This window comes from Bos grunniens, chromosome 11 (genome assembly GCF_055505025.1).
Source record: "Bos grunniens cultivar Pamir isolate PY7600 chromosome 11, Bosgru_T2T1.0, whole genome shotgun sequence".
In the NCBI taxonomy this organism is placed as follows: Eukaryota; Metazoa; Chordata; class Mammalia; order Artiodactyla; family Bovidae; genus Bos; species Bos grunniens.
In genome coordinates, this window is record NC_141175.1 from 46,823,107 (window position 1) to 46,835,168 (window position 12,062).

The 12,062-nt window shown below is 38.9% G+C and overlaps 2 protein-coding genes across 6 annotated transcripts in view; one reads left to right on the forward strand and one right to left on the reverse strand.

Moving 5' to 3' along the window:
• Positions 1–12,062, reverse strand: part of EHBP1 (EH domain binding protein 1) — a 580,191-nt gene that overhangs the window by 528,127 nt on the left and 40,002 nt on the right. For 3 of the 5 annotated variants that reach the window (XM_086326385.1, XM_086326386.1, XM_086326394.1), the window contains one exon: positions 8,219–8,314. The exons of the other annotated variants lie outside the window; for them this stretch is intronic. The gene's annotated coding sequence lies outside the window, so the exon portion shown is untranslated. Of the gene's footprint in view, positions 1–8,218; positions 8,315–12,062 lie in introns of those variants that run through there. 5 annotated transcript variants of the gene reach the window in all.
• On the forward strand, positions 1,276–9,438 carry TMEM17 (transmembrane protein 17). The gene is made up of 4 exons (XM_086326416.1): positions 1,276–1,437; positions 6,486–6,589; positions 6,721–6,834; positions 8,055–9,438. The coding sequence occupies exons 1-4, from the start codon at positions 1,338–1,340 to the stop codon at positions 8,331–8,333; spliced, it is 597 nt and encodes a 198-aa protein (XP_086182542.1). The 5' UTR covers positions 1,276–1,337; the 3' UTR covers positions 8,334–9,438.

A 12,062-nucleotide genomic window follows, 5' to 3' on the forward strand; every position in this document is an offset into this window, starting at 1 on the left:
TTAAGGCAAAGAGTTTTCTAAAAAGCATTTATTGTATGATTAGTTTTACGTAAAGAATAAAAATAGGCAAAAATCTTCTATGCTCAAGAAGTCAGGAAAGGTCAGTAAGTAGTGGAGGATTAGTAACTATGATGGAATAGGCAGGGGGAGCTCCTTGGGTGTGGGTAAGGTTCTGTTTTTAATCTGGGTTCTGGTTACCTATATTCAACTTATGCCCTTTTCTGTATATGTACTATACCCAAATAGTTCTTCTTAAAAAAATACATCTTATTGAGATAAAGCTGAAAAATACATAAATGTTTTAAAATTTTCAAATCACCCACAATCCACTACCTAGAAATTACTATTAACATTTTGATTATTTCCTTCTAGTCTTTTTCTGAAACCACAGTGCCTGTGCCATCTCCTCCCACTCTTTGCTCCCCACATATTTACACATACACACACACACACATTTTATTAAATTAGATTCACTTCCACTTAGTTCTACATATAATTTTTTAATTTTTACTGAAAGTTAATCCAGATAATCAAACATTCATTGCAAGCATGTTTTTAAACTGTTGCAATGCAGCCCATCAAATAGAAATATGTATATGGTATGTATGGTGGCTCAGCTGGTAAAGAATCTGCCTGCAATGCGGGAGATCTGGGTTCCATCCCTGGGTTGGGAAGATCCCTTGGAAAAGGGAAAAGCTACCCACTCCAGTATTATGGCCTAGAGAATTCCATGGACTGTACAGTCCATGGGGTCACAAAGAGTCGGACACGACTGAGCGACTTTTTCACTTTCATGGTGTGTATATACAAAATATTCCTAATATATAATATATTCCTAGAAGACAGTATGTGTGAATATATAAGTGCATATATATATATGTATATATATGGCATGTGTATATATAAAATATCCCTACTACATAACAACATATATTCCTAGAAAAGAGTATGTGTATATACACATACATAGAAGCTACTGGGTCATGAATATTCTGTAAGCTCTGCATTCATTCTGTATTTCCTTCCAAAAAGGTTGCATTGATAAGGCATTAGAGCTCCTATATCAAGATCCAACCCCAGGTTGTTTATTATTATTCGTTGTTAAAAGGGTGGAACTTAAAACAAGACTAGGGAATCTGCGATTTGCACTCATCTGACGCGCTACACAGGAATGTGTCCCTGTCCTCCCAGTTCGAGGGGTCCCCGAGCCTCTGCGCCGCAGTGCATCCGCGCGTGCGCCGGAGCCCCCAGCACCTCCCGCTGCTTGGTTGCCGTGGGAACAGCTGAGTACTGCGACTCCCGAAGACCTTAGCAGTGAGCGGTACCGAGGCCCCGGCATGGAGCTGCCGGATCCAGTCCGCCAGCGGCTGGGAAATTTCAGCCGGACCGTGTTCAGCGACTCCAACCGGACCGGGCCGGAGTATAACGAGGGTCCGGGTGAGTGGCCGAGGCCCAGCGCAGGGCGTGTGGCCCGCGGAGGACCTGGTGCGGGGTTTGGAACGGCCAGATTTTGCCCAGACCTAAGATGGCGGTTTGGTCTTCAGCTGGTTCTCCGCAGTGCGGGAAACGCTCCTGGAGGAGGGGCCGGGACTGGGACCAGATACCCGGACTCTGATACCCAGCTGGTCCTGGGCTGATCATGCTGCGGTCTAACCGGCCAGTTGCAAGAGGGGCGGCTGAGGTGGCGCTGGCAATTCCTCAAAATATAAAAAATATAAAACCACCTTCGCAACCCGCGTCCGATGCCTTACGTCCAAGAAGGCTGAGAAGGCCGACTTCTTTGCTTTTCCTCAACGACCTCCGCCCTGGCTTTTCTGCCCTGAATGGTCCTCCCCACTCCACCCTCCCCCCCGGCCCCCCCCAACCCCCGTGCCCCGGTAAAATATCTTTTCCTTTTCTTCTTTCCTGCCAGAACAGGTACTTGCCACAAGTCCATTTTCTGACAGAAGACGTAGAAGGTTTTTTTAATGAGTTATTTTAAACGTTCTCCAATCCGGAATAGCAGCTGCCACACTAGCATCGCCTTTAACAAAACTCGCCTTCTCCCCACTTTCTCCTTCCCCTCCCCGGTATATATGTAACTCTTGACTTAAATCAAGTAACACTATACCACGACGCCGCATTTGATGTGACAAGTGACAACGCAGTTTTCTGCAAAACAGTTTAACCCTCTTAAATCATGATGATAGACAACATACTGTCAACCACACCCAGGCAGCTTTTATCACTGAACTGTGCTGGGAAATAGAAATCTTTTCCTCTTGCTTGGTTTAGGGATTTTTCAAAGGGAACAAGAAAAGTCATTTCCCACCGTTTCAATTTTTCACTCTAATCACTTGCCTGTCCTCCCAGTTTAGGGCTGGTCATGATTTAGGATGTACAGAGAAAAACATAATGTGAAAAATTAGGTTATTACGTTTTTGATTCTAAAGCCAGGGCTTAACAGGCACTAAAATATGATGATGTAAAGTATCAGGAGTTTTCTGTAAAGGGCCGGATAGTAAATACTTAATACCGTGCAGGCCATAGGTCTCTGTGGCAGTCATAGATAATGGTAATGGAATAGACATGGCAGTGTTCCAATAAAACTTTATTTATGGACACTAAAGTTGAATTGCATGATTTTCGGTGTCACAAAATACTACTGATACTTCCCCCAACCATTTAAAAATCTGAAAAAGCCATTTTTAGCTCACTTGCTGTACTAAAACAGTTAGTTGGCTGGTAGTTTGCCTACTCCTGATTTATATTACATAGTGTTTTAATTTGAATTCCATTTACAGAACTCAGCTTGTACTTTTGCAAAATTTAATAACTTCATGTCTTGAGCTTTCAAAGGTTCATTTACATATTAACTTGATTTTCAGCTGAATGATTATAAGTTTGATCTGCTGAAATATAGATATAGCATAACTCTTTAGATGCTCGTGTACAGAATTCTTAACATAAAAGCTTATTTGCAAAATTTTACTACAGTGCTTGCCCTGAAGGTATTAAAATTTTTAATTTATTATTTTTCCACCTTTTCTTCTTTGTGGATCTGAAGTATGTTTATTTGTACTGTAATTACAGGGGTATATTATGAACATGTTCATAGCTGACCAAGAGTTTTACTGTTGTCATGAAAAAATCCTAGGGAGTGAGTTTCCTTCAGATTTTAAGAATGCATTCCTTTATCAGTGGTTATTTAACAAATAGGTACAAGGAAAAGTATATCATCCTAATTAGGGATATTCTTGGAACTAAAAGAAAAACCTTGCTGTGAGAGACCATAATAATTTTATATTTTAAAATTGTTAAATGATAGATATACTCAGCTGTGGAGAAAAAGAAATAATCTGTTTTGAAGAAATTTATCTCAGAGCCTTTGTAAATTCTTTCATTTCAAGCAGTGGATTTCAAAATACTTATCTACTCTTAAATTGTTAGAATTTAGTCATATTTAGGATGCATTTGTAGGGGTCAGTTTTAAAAATCAAATTCTTAATTTAGAACCTTTCTCTCTTACATGAAAACAAAAGGTACTATGTAATCAGCCTTCAGTTCAGTTCAGTTCAGTTGCTCAGTCGTGTCCAACTCTTTGTGACCACATGGACTGCAGTATAGCAGGCTTCCCTGTCCATCACCAACTCCTGGAGCCTACTCAAACTCATGTCCATCAAGTAGGTGATGCCATCCAACCATCTCATCCTCTGTCATCCCTTTCTCCTCATGCCTTCAATCTTTCCCAGCGTCAGGGTCTTTTCCATTGAGCCAGCTCTTCACATCAAGTGGCCAAAGTATTGGAGTTTCAGCTTCAGCATCAGTCCTTCCAATGAATATTCAGGACTGATTTCCTTTAGGATTGACAGGTTGGATCTCCTTGCAGTCCAAGGGACTCTCAAGAGTCTTCTCCAACACCACAGTTCAGGAGCATCAATTCTTCGGCATTCAGCTTTCCTTATAGTCCAACTGTCACATCCATACATGGCTACTGGAAAAACCATAGCTTTGACTAGATGGACCTTTGTTGGCAAAGCAATGTCTCTGCTTTTTAATATGCTATCTAGGTTGGTCATAGCTTTTCTTCCAAGGAGCAAGCATCTTTTAATTTCATAGCTGCAGTACCATCAGCAGTGATTTTGGAGCCCAAAAAAATAAAGTCTGTCACCGTTTCCATTGTTTCCCCATCTATTTGCCATGAAGTGATGGGACTGGATACCATGATCTTAGCTTTCTGAATGTTGAGCTTTAAGACAAATTTTCACTCTCCTCTTTCAATTTCATCAAGAGGCTCTTTAGTTCCTCTTCTCTTTCTGCCTTTAGCGTGTATATCTTCTGCATATCTGAGATTATTGATATTCCTCCCAGAAATCTTGATTCCAGCTTATGCTTCATCCAGCCCAGCATTTCACATGATGTACTCTGCATAAAAGTTAAATAAGTAGAGTGACAATACACAGCCTTGACGTACTCCTTTCCTGATTTGGAGCCTATCTGTTATTCCATGTCCAATTCTAACTGTTGCTTCTTGACCTGCATACAGATTTCTCAGTTCAGCCTTAGAGAAATGAAATTCATGTGTCGCAAAGGGCTACACTGGCAATGTCCTTGTAAGAATATGTTTTCATTAATTCACTCTTTCTGCTTATTCATATTTGGTATTTACCATTTGTAAAGCAACATGCTAGGTTCTGTGAGGGTCTTAAATTTGGGTAGAATATGGTCTGTGCTTACAGTCAGCCTGTGTATAAATAAAAGAGAAGGAAAGGGACTGATATTTATCGAGTGCCTACTCAGTGCCAGGCATAGTGCTCAGGTGAAGTAATTTATATTACCTTTAATTCTCAAGCAATCTGTGAGGTAATTTTAATGTTACCATTTTACAGATGAGTAAATTAAGGCTCAAAGAGGTTAAATAATTTTATCCTAAGTCAGGCATCCAGAGTTCTGGTGAGTTTGGGGAGCTCTGGGTTTACTTGGACTTCAAAAGTCATGATCAGACTATGTCTCAAGTGAAGGAGTGTGGTTCTTTGCTAACACTTCTTACACACAGGTTAGCGTGATAAGTACCTAGAGGGGAAGGAGATTTCCGCTGGAGTGGGGAATGTGATCAAGAAAGAACTTATGGAAAAAGTGGCTTTGAATTGGGTGTGAATGAACAGGTGGTATTAGGGTATGCTGAAAGAGATGGGGGAGGGGTTGGTTTTGCATGATTAGTTTATACCTGAGAGATTCAGTTCAGTTCAGTCGCTCAGTTGTGTCTGACTCTTTGTGACCCCATGGACTGCAGCATGCCAGGCTTCCCTGTCCATCACCAACTTCCAGAGCTTGCTCAAATTAGGTTCATCCAGTTGGTGATGCCATCCAACCATCTCATCCTCTGTCATCCCCTTCTCCTCCTGCATTTAATCTTTGCCAGCATCAGGATCTTTTCAAATGAGTCAGTTCTTTGCATCAGGTGGCCACAGTATTGGCGCTTCAGCTTCAGCATTAGTCCTTCCAATGAATATTCAGGACTGATTTCCTTTAGGATGGACTGGTTTGATCTCCTTGCTGTCCAAGGAACTCTCAAGGGTCTTCTCCAACACCACAGTTCAAAGGCATCAGTTCTTCGGCACTCAGCTTTCTTTATGGTCCAACTTTGACATCCATATATGACTACTGGAAAAACCATAGCTTTGACTAGATGGACCTTTGTTGGCAAAGTAACATCTCTGCTTTTTAATATGCTGTCTAGGTTGGTCATAACTTTTCTTCCAAGGAGCAAGCATCTTTTAATTTCATGGCTGCAGTCTTGTTATGTATTTTATGTGTTCATTTCATAGGCTCTTTACAGGTGGCTCAGTGGTAAAAGAACCCACCTGCCAATGAAGGAAACTCGGGTTCGATCCCTGGATTGGGACGATCCCCTGGAGAAGAAAATGGCAACCCACTCCAGTATTCTTGTCTGGGAAATCCCATGGACAGAGCCTAGTGGGCTACAGTCCATGAGATCAGAAAGAGTCGGACACAACTGAGCACAAGCACCACTTACATAGAACTCTTAACAAAGGAGGTAATGATTATTATTGTTATCTGTTCAATAGTATTCATATTGATGTTCTACATTTATACCAGTAGTATCCAAAAAAGTCATCGGACAGTAACCAAAGGTGGTAAAGTAATAGAAAAATATGAAACATGCCCCCAAGTAGCAAATATTGGAACGAAATATTAGTAGTATTATGGCTATTTTCTTTCACTGTCAATGATTATTGTTACTGTGTCAACTCTTTTGTGACCCCGTGGGTCCACCAGGCCTCTCTGTCCATGGGACTTCCCAGGCAAGAATGCTGGAGTGTGTTGCCATTTCCTTCTCCAGGGGTCAATGATTATAAATAGGCTTACAGTTTGGAGTTTTGTTGAGCTGAAACTATAGCTATTAATTCTGAGGAACTAAAGGATGTACAGGGAATAGAGCAGGAGTAAGAGTTTGTTCCTTTTCTCTCTGTTTTCTTCTGTAGATAATGAAATGGTTTCCAGTTTGGCACTGCAGATGTCACTTTATTTTAACACTTACTTTTTCCCACTTTGGTGGGTGAGCAGCATTATGATGCTTCAGATGAAGGTAAATGTGTGCTTTACTACTTCTGCCTGGCATTGTTACCTTGTCAGTAAAATTAAAAGTTCTTCATATTTTTTAAAGTCTCAGGTCAGTCTTATTATATGTGAGATTTTCGTTTATTTTTGTTTTTTCAGTATTCCATCTTGCCTGATTACTACAAGTTCATTGTGGTCACCATTATCATCCTAATAACTTTAATTGAAGCTATCAGGTTGTATCTGGGCTACATGGGGAACCTGCAGGAGAAGGTAGGCTCTTCTTTCCTTTCTCTCAGTGCTACACATAAATGCAGTTAAGACTTTGCCAACAAGAAAAGGCAGTGAGATGTGGAAGGAGCAAAGGCCTGTAGGTAAGGCCTAGCTCCAGCTTCACCACGGCTGCCACTGTGGTCTGTTTGCTTACTCTCTGGAACCTTAGTTCCTTCACATATAAAATTGGGGCAATATTCACTTCACAGATTTGTTAGGATTATATTAAACAATTTATATAAAGCACCTGAACATAGTAAACTCTTAATTAGTGATTGTTTTCCCTCTGCCCAGTAGTCTTGAAAATACTTGGTCATTAAACATGATGATTTAGATTCTGAATAAGAAAATTGGGGAAAATGACAAACTCATCTCCTATGCGAGGCACATGTTTTCTGAGTCATCATGCTGCCTAAGCATTTACAGTTACCAGAACTGCGTGATAATGCCTAAAGATTTCAGTGTTCTTCCAGGCCCTTCATAATTAAGCCCCACCCAGCCTACCCCACTGTATTTCGTGCTTTTTCCTAACACAAACATCCATTCCAGGCTGATGTGTTGTTTCCCAGTCATATTCTTTCCACATTTTTGCTTACTTAAGTTCTTGCCTCTTCCTCATTCTGCTACTGCTGCTAAGTCACTTCAGTCGTGTCCGACTCTGTGCAACCCATAGACGGCAGCCCACCAGGCTCCCCCGTCCCTGGGATTCTCCAGGCAAGAACACTGGAGTGGGTTGCCATTTCCTTCACCAATGCATGAAAGTAAAAAGTGAAAGTGAAGTCGCTCAGTCGTGTCTGACCCTCAGCGACCCCATGGACTTCAGCCTTCCAGGCTCCTCCATCCATGGGATTTTCCAGGCGAGAGTCCTGGAGTGGGGTGCCAGTGCCTTCTCCACTTCTTCAGTCTGTCTAACTTTAAAAGCCTACCTGCTTGAATTATTTCTTTTACCTATCCTGTTTACTCTGTTAGAGCATTTAGTCTATTCCTCTAAGTGGTACATACATTTCATTATTCACTTAAGTGTAGTAATGTAGGCCTGTCACATAAGTTAGTTTTCTCTTTCAGTCTAGATTGTAAGTTCTCTGAGGATAAGGACCACACTATACTTCTTTTGAATTACAGAGCTCAAAATGTAGGTTCACAGTAGTATCACTTGCTTATCGATACAAGCAGAAGATGGTACTTCACTAGTCTGATGTTTGTCGTGTGTATCATTGCAGGTTCCTGAGTTGGCTGGCTTCTGGCTTTTGAGCCTTCTGTTGCAGTTGCCTTTAATTCTTTTCTTGCTCTTCAATGAGGGCCTAACAAATCTGCCCTTGGAGAAAGCAGTACATATCATCTTCACTATATTCCTTACTTTCCAAGTTGTTTCAGCATTTCTTACCTTGAGGAAAATGGTAAATCAGCTGGCAACTCGTTTCCACCTCCAAGACTTTGACAGGCTGTCTGCGAGCCGAGGAGACATGAGAAGAGTGAGGTCCTGTATAGAAGAGATTTGACCCAGTGCTGTTGAATAAGGATCTGGAAGATCATTCTAGAAGACTGCAGGAAAACACCAGAGGGCTAACACACAAAAAAGGATAAAGCAAGTGTTTTGAACTGTATACTCTTTGGCTCTGAAATTCCAAAGCTGGACACAATGGTAAGACTATCTGTACAGCACATGAAAGCAGTAAATCAACCCTAAAGCCTCCGTGTTGTCTACCTGATGTCAAATATCTGAATTTTTTGTTGTTGTCAACTTTTTCAGGTGTGTAGAGATCTGTATTGGTGGCATTACATCTTTACTGTAATATCTCCAGTTAGTACCTGTAACTAGAAATGTATATATTTCTTTCAATATTGTTGGCCTAACCATGTCTTGGGAGTATGTATGAAGTATGTATTGGTCAGTATTCTGATGTATTAGACTACATTTGTAAACTGAGACACCAAATTTTTATGTCTGCTAGGGTCTTAGCTATTATACTGAGGTTAAGAAGATAGCAGGTGGATTGTGATGATATTTAGGAAATGTTTTTATCCTAAAATTGTTATTTTCATACAACCATGTTCAGTATTTATGGTGGTGGTGTGCAAAATGTCTTCACAGTAAGTTATAAAATATTTATGTTAAAGTATCTTTAGATATCACTCTTGTCTTTTACAGTTCTTTTGGGCTGTGGGTTTATTTTTATTATAAAGTTGAAAGAGAAAAGTACGTTATTTGAGAACCTTCTATGTAATTTGCCACTGTCCTGGGTACATTAACCCTTATGATCTTATCTATTAAGTCATTATTCACTGAAGAACTGCTCATACCCAGTAAATTCACATGAAGATTGATCTGAGAATCAGGGTGCCTGTTAATATATAGAGTTTAGATGGCCCAAGGGACTCATGATCATAAATGAGCATATTCCCTTGCTAATAGGAGAAACCTATTTAAAGAAATTCTGTTAAGAACAAAGCTTGCTTGGGTATATCTGAACCATCATTTTTAAGTGATAATTGGGTTGTCTTAAGGGGTACAGTATTTTCTTTCCTATTGGAAAATGTACCTCTGTAAGTACTGTATTTTACTGAGAGATAGTTGTAGCTACATTAAACATCATTTTTTCTATCCTTCCTGTTTTGTGATTCATGCTTATCTTAGGATTTCCATGTTATGCCGTATTCATTTTTATATTGCTTAATTTTGAAAATGCTTTCACTTCCCACTGTTAATCACACCTTACCAGTCTGTTTATGCTCTTTTTATTATTTGTGCTTTTTATTATTATATATAATGTTCAGTCAAAGTTTTCTTCCCGCATGCACTGACTGATTAACCTTTGCCCTATACCAAAGCTGTCACTAGGTATATTCCAATACTTTGAAATTCAAAATAGAATTTTGTTTGGATAGTTTACTAAAATGTATTTGTTTACATTTGTTTCCAGATAGGTGAGTTTATAAGAAAATATAAAATAAGAACACTAAATCTACATAACAGATAAATTAAGGTGATGATCAAGAAAGACTTTTCTATTTAACAGTCATTCCAGAGTTTTATTTTAAATAGCAGAGCCTCTTGATACATTTAAACTTTAAGGTAAATCACTAAAAGTGTAAAGAATAATAATACAAAATGGGGGGAATATATATTTATAAAAATTTTTAAAGTTTTTGTTCTAATAACTATTGCTTAACATGTAGATATAATGAGGGTAAGAAAAAAGAAACTAAGAAAATCAATTGAGAATGTGACCAAGTCATTGGTTTTTCATGAAACAATAAAACCATGATTTTGTGTTAGTCTGAACCAATATTTTCTATTGGTGTATACGTGGTGCTCTATGTAAGCATAGGAAAATTGAGATAGGAAAGACATTTCCATGTCAGCACATTTGGAGTTTAGGCAGTCTTTATTTTTATTTTATAAATTTGTTCATCCTTAATTTATATTGCATTTCCTCTCCAGGGTTCACAACACTGTTCTGAAGTTTTTTAGTTAGAAGATATTGAGCTTCACAAATACTTTGTCTTCACATTTTTTTTTTCTTTCAGGTGTTTTTTTCTAACTACAGACAAGGTAGATGTAAATTTTTGTACATTGGAATGATTTTTAAAAATTGGATTTGAATCAACATATGTTTGAATGCCTACTATGTACAAGGAATAGTGGAGAGTTCACAAATAACTGAGCTCCCTGTTCTCAGGGGTACAGTGTTGCAGGTAAAGTCTCACTTCATCCGGGAGATGCATGGAATGAGTTTCTGCCTAATAAGTACCTGATAGCAAACAGCTCTTGGCATGCAGTGCATCTCCGCTCTTTGTTCCTAGCACTTGGTGTCCAGGGTTAGCACACTGGCCTTTCATCAGCATCATTCAGCATTCACTGCTCCTCTCACTGTCAGAACAAGGGCCGGGGGCAGGGCTTGCTGTGAAGTGTACACCACTCGCATGTACACACTCGCACTTGCCCATGTACACAATAACAAGATGTTTACTGTCTGGTTCAAAAAGCAGATGAGCAGGTCAGAGAGAGCACTGTAGCATTAAAGAGAAAAAAGATGAGGAATCTGGGAAGCCCTCCAAATAAAATTAACACTTTAAGATTTGAAGACTGAGCAGATACTCAGTGTTAGTTTCAGTATTAAGAGACAGAAGTAATAGTGATTCTGAGTACTGTTTCAGGTATGACATGTAGTTCGATAAAACTGGTGGGAAGCGTGCGTGAAAACAAAGGCCACAGAATAAGAGAGAACCTTCCAAGGCGCTAGCAAGCTAAAGACTAATACTCTGAATAGTTTAAATGGTAGAATATCACACATATTTAGGTTTCAGAAAAAATTTCCCTGAAAACTGTGGAAAATGTACTGCAAATGTTGGGCTAAAGGTAGAACTTGATGAACAACTTCGGAGAGAACTGTCCTGGATAAAGTCAGTGGTGGTAAAATTAACTTGAGTAGAACCTAGTAAGATTTTTTTTAATTATATTTTAAAATAGGTATTGAAAAATGTTTCCTATTTTTCTTTCTGAGGATTACAATGGTAAACAAAATGACATACTCACTGTCTTATCCACCCCACCTCCCCTGGCCATTGTTAGATTATTACTAGACGTAAGTAATCCTCTGTCCAAAATAGTTTTTTATAAATTTTATTTTACAAGAAATATCTAAATAATTCTTAACTTGTACTTGTGAAGATCATACTTTTCAAAAACTTAAATTTTAAATTGAATCAAGATTTTGAGAGTAAAGAGAAAAATCATCTATAATTCCATACCCTAAAGTAGCAAGTATAAGCAAAATGTTCTCTTTCCTTGTAGTTTTCCTGTTGTAAATGCTTTTTAAAACATAGTTGTAACCACCAGCACTTGAAACTTTGCACCTTGCTTTTCTGAAAACATAAAATTTTACCCATCTTTTTACATAGTCACGCAACCATCATCTTAAATGATTGCACAATATTCCATCAAGTAGATGGAAAGTAATTTATTTAACTTCTCTCCTATTGTTGGATATTTGTGTTGTTTTCTTCTTTTGCATTTATATTGTTGAGCCTCAGAGCAGGCTCATTCAAGATATGCTACAATAACATATTGATTATTTTAAATTTAACTTACTTGAGAAACAGCCAGTGGAGAAAAACTGATACAGAAAAACACTCTGACCCCATCTTTCCCCTTAAAAGCAGGAAATAATCTCCATGTGAAAGTATCCTCCTTATACCAAGAGGATAGAAAGCAATCTTATCACCAG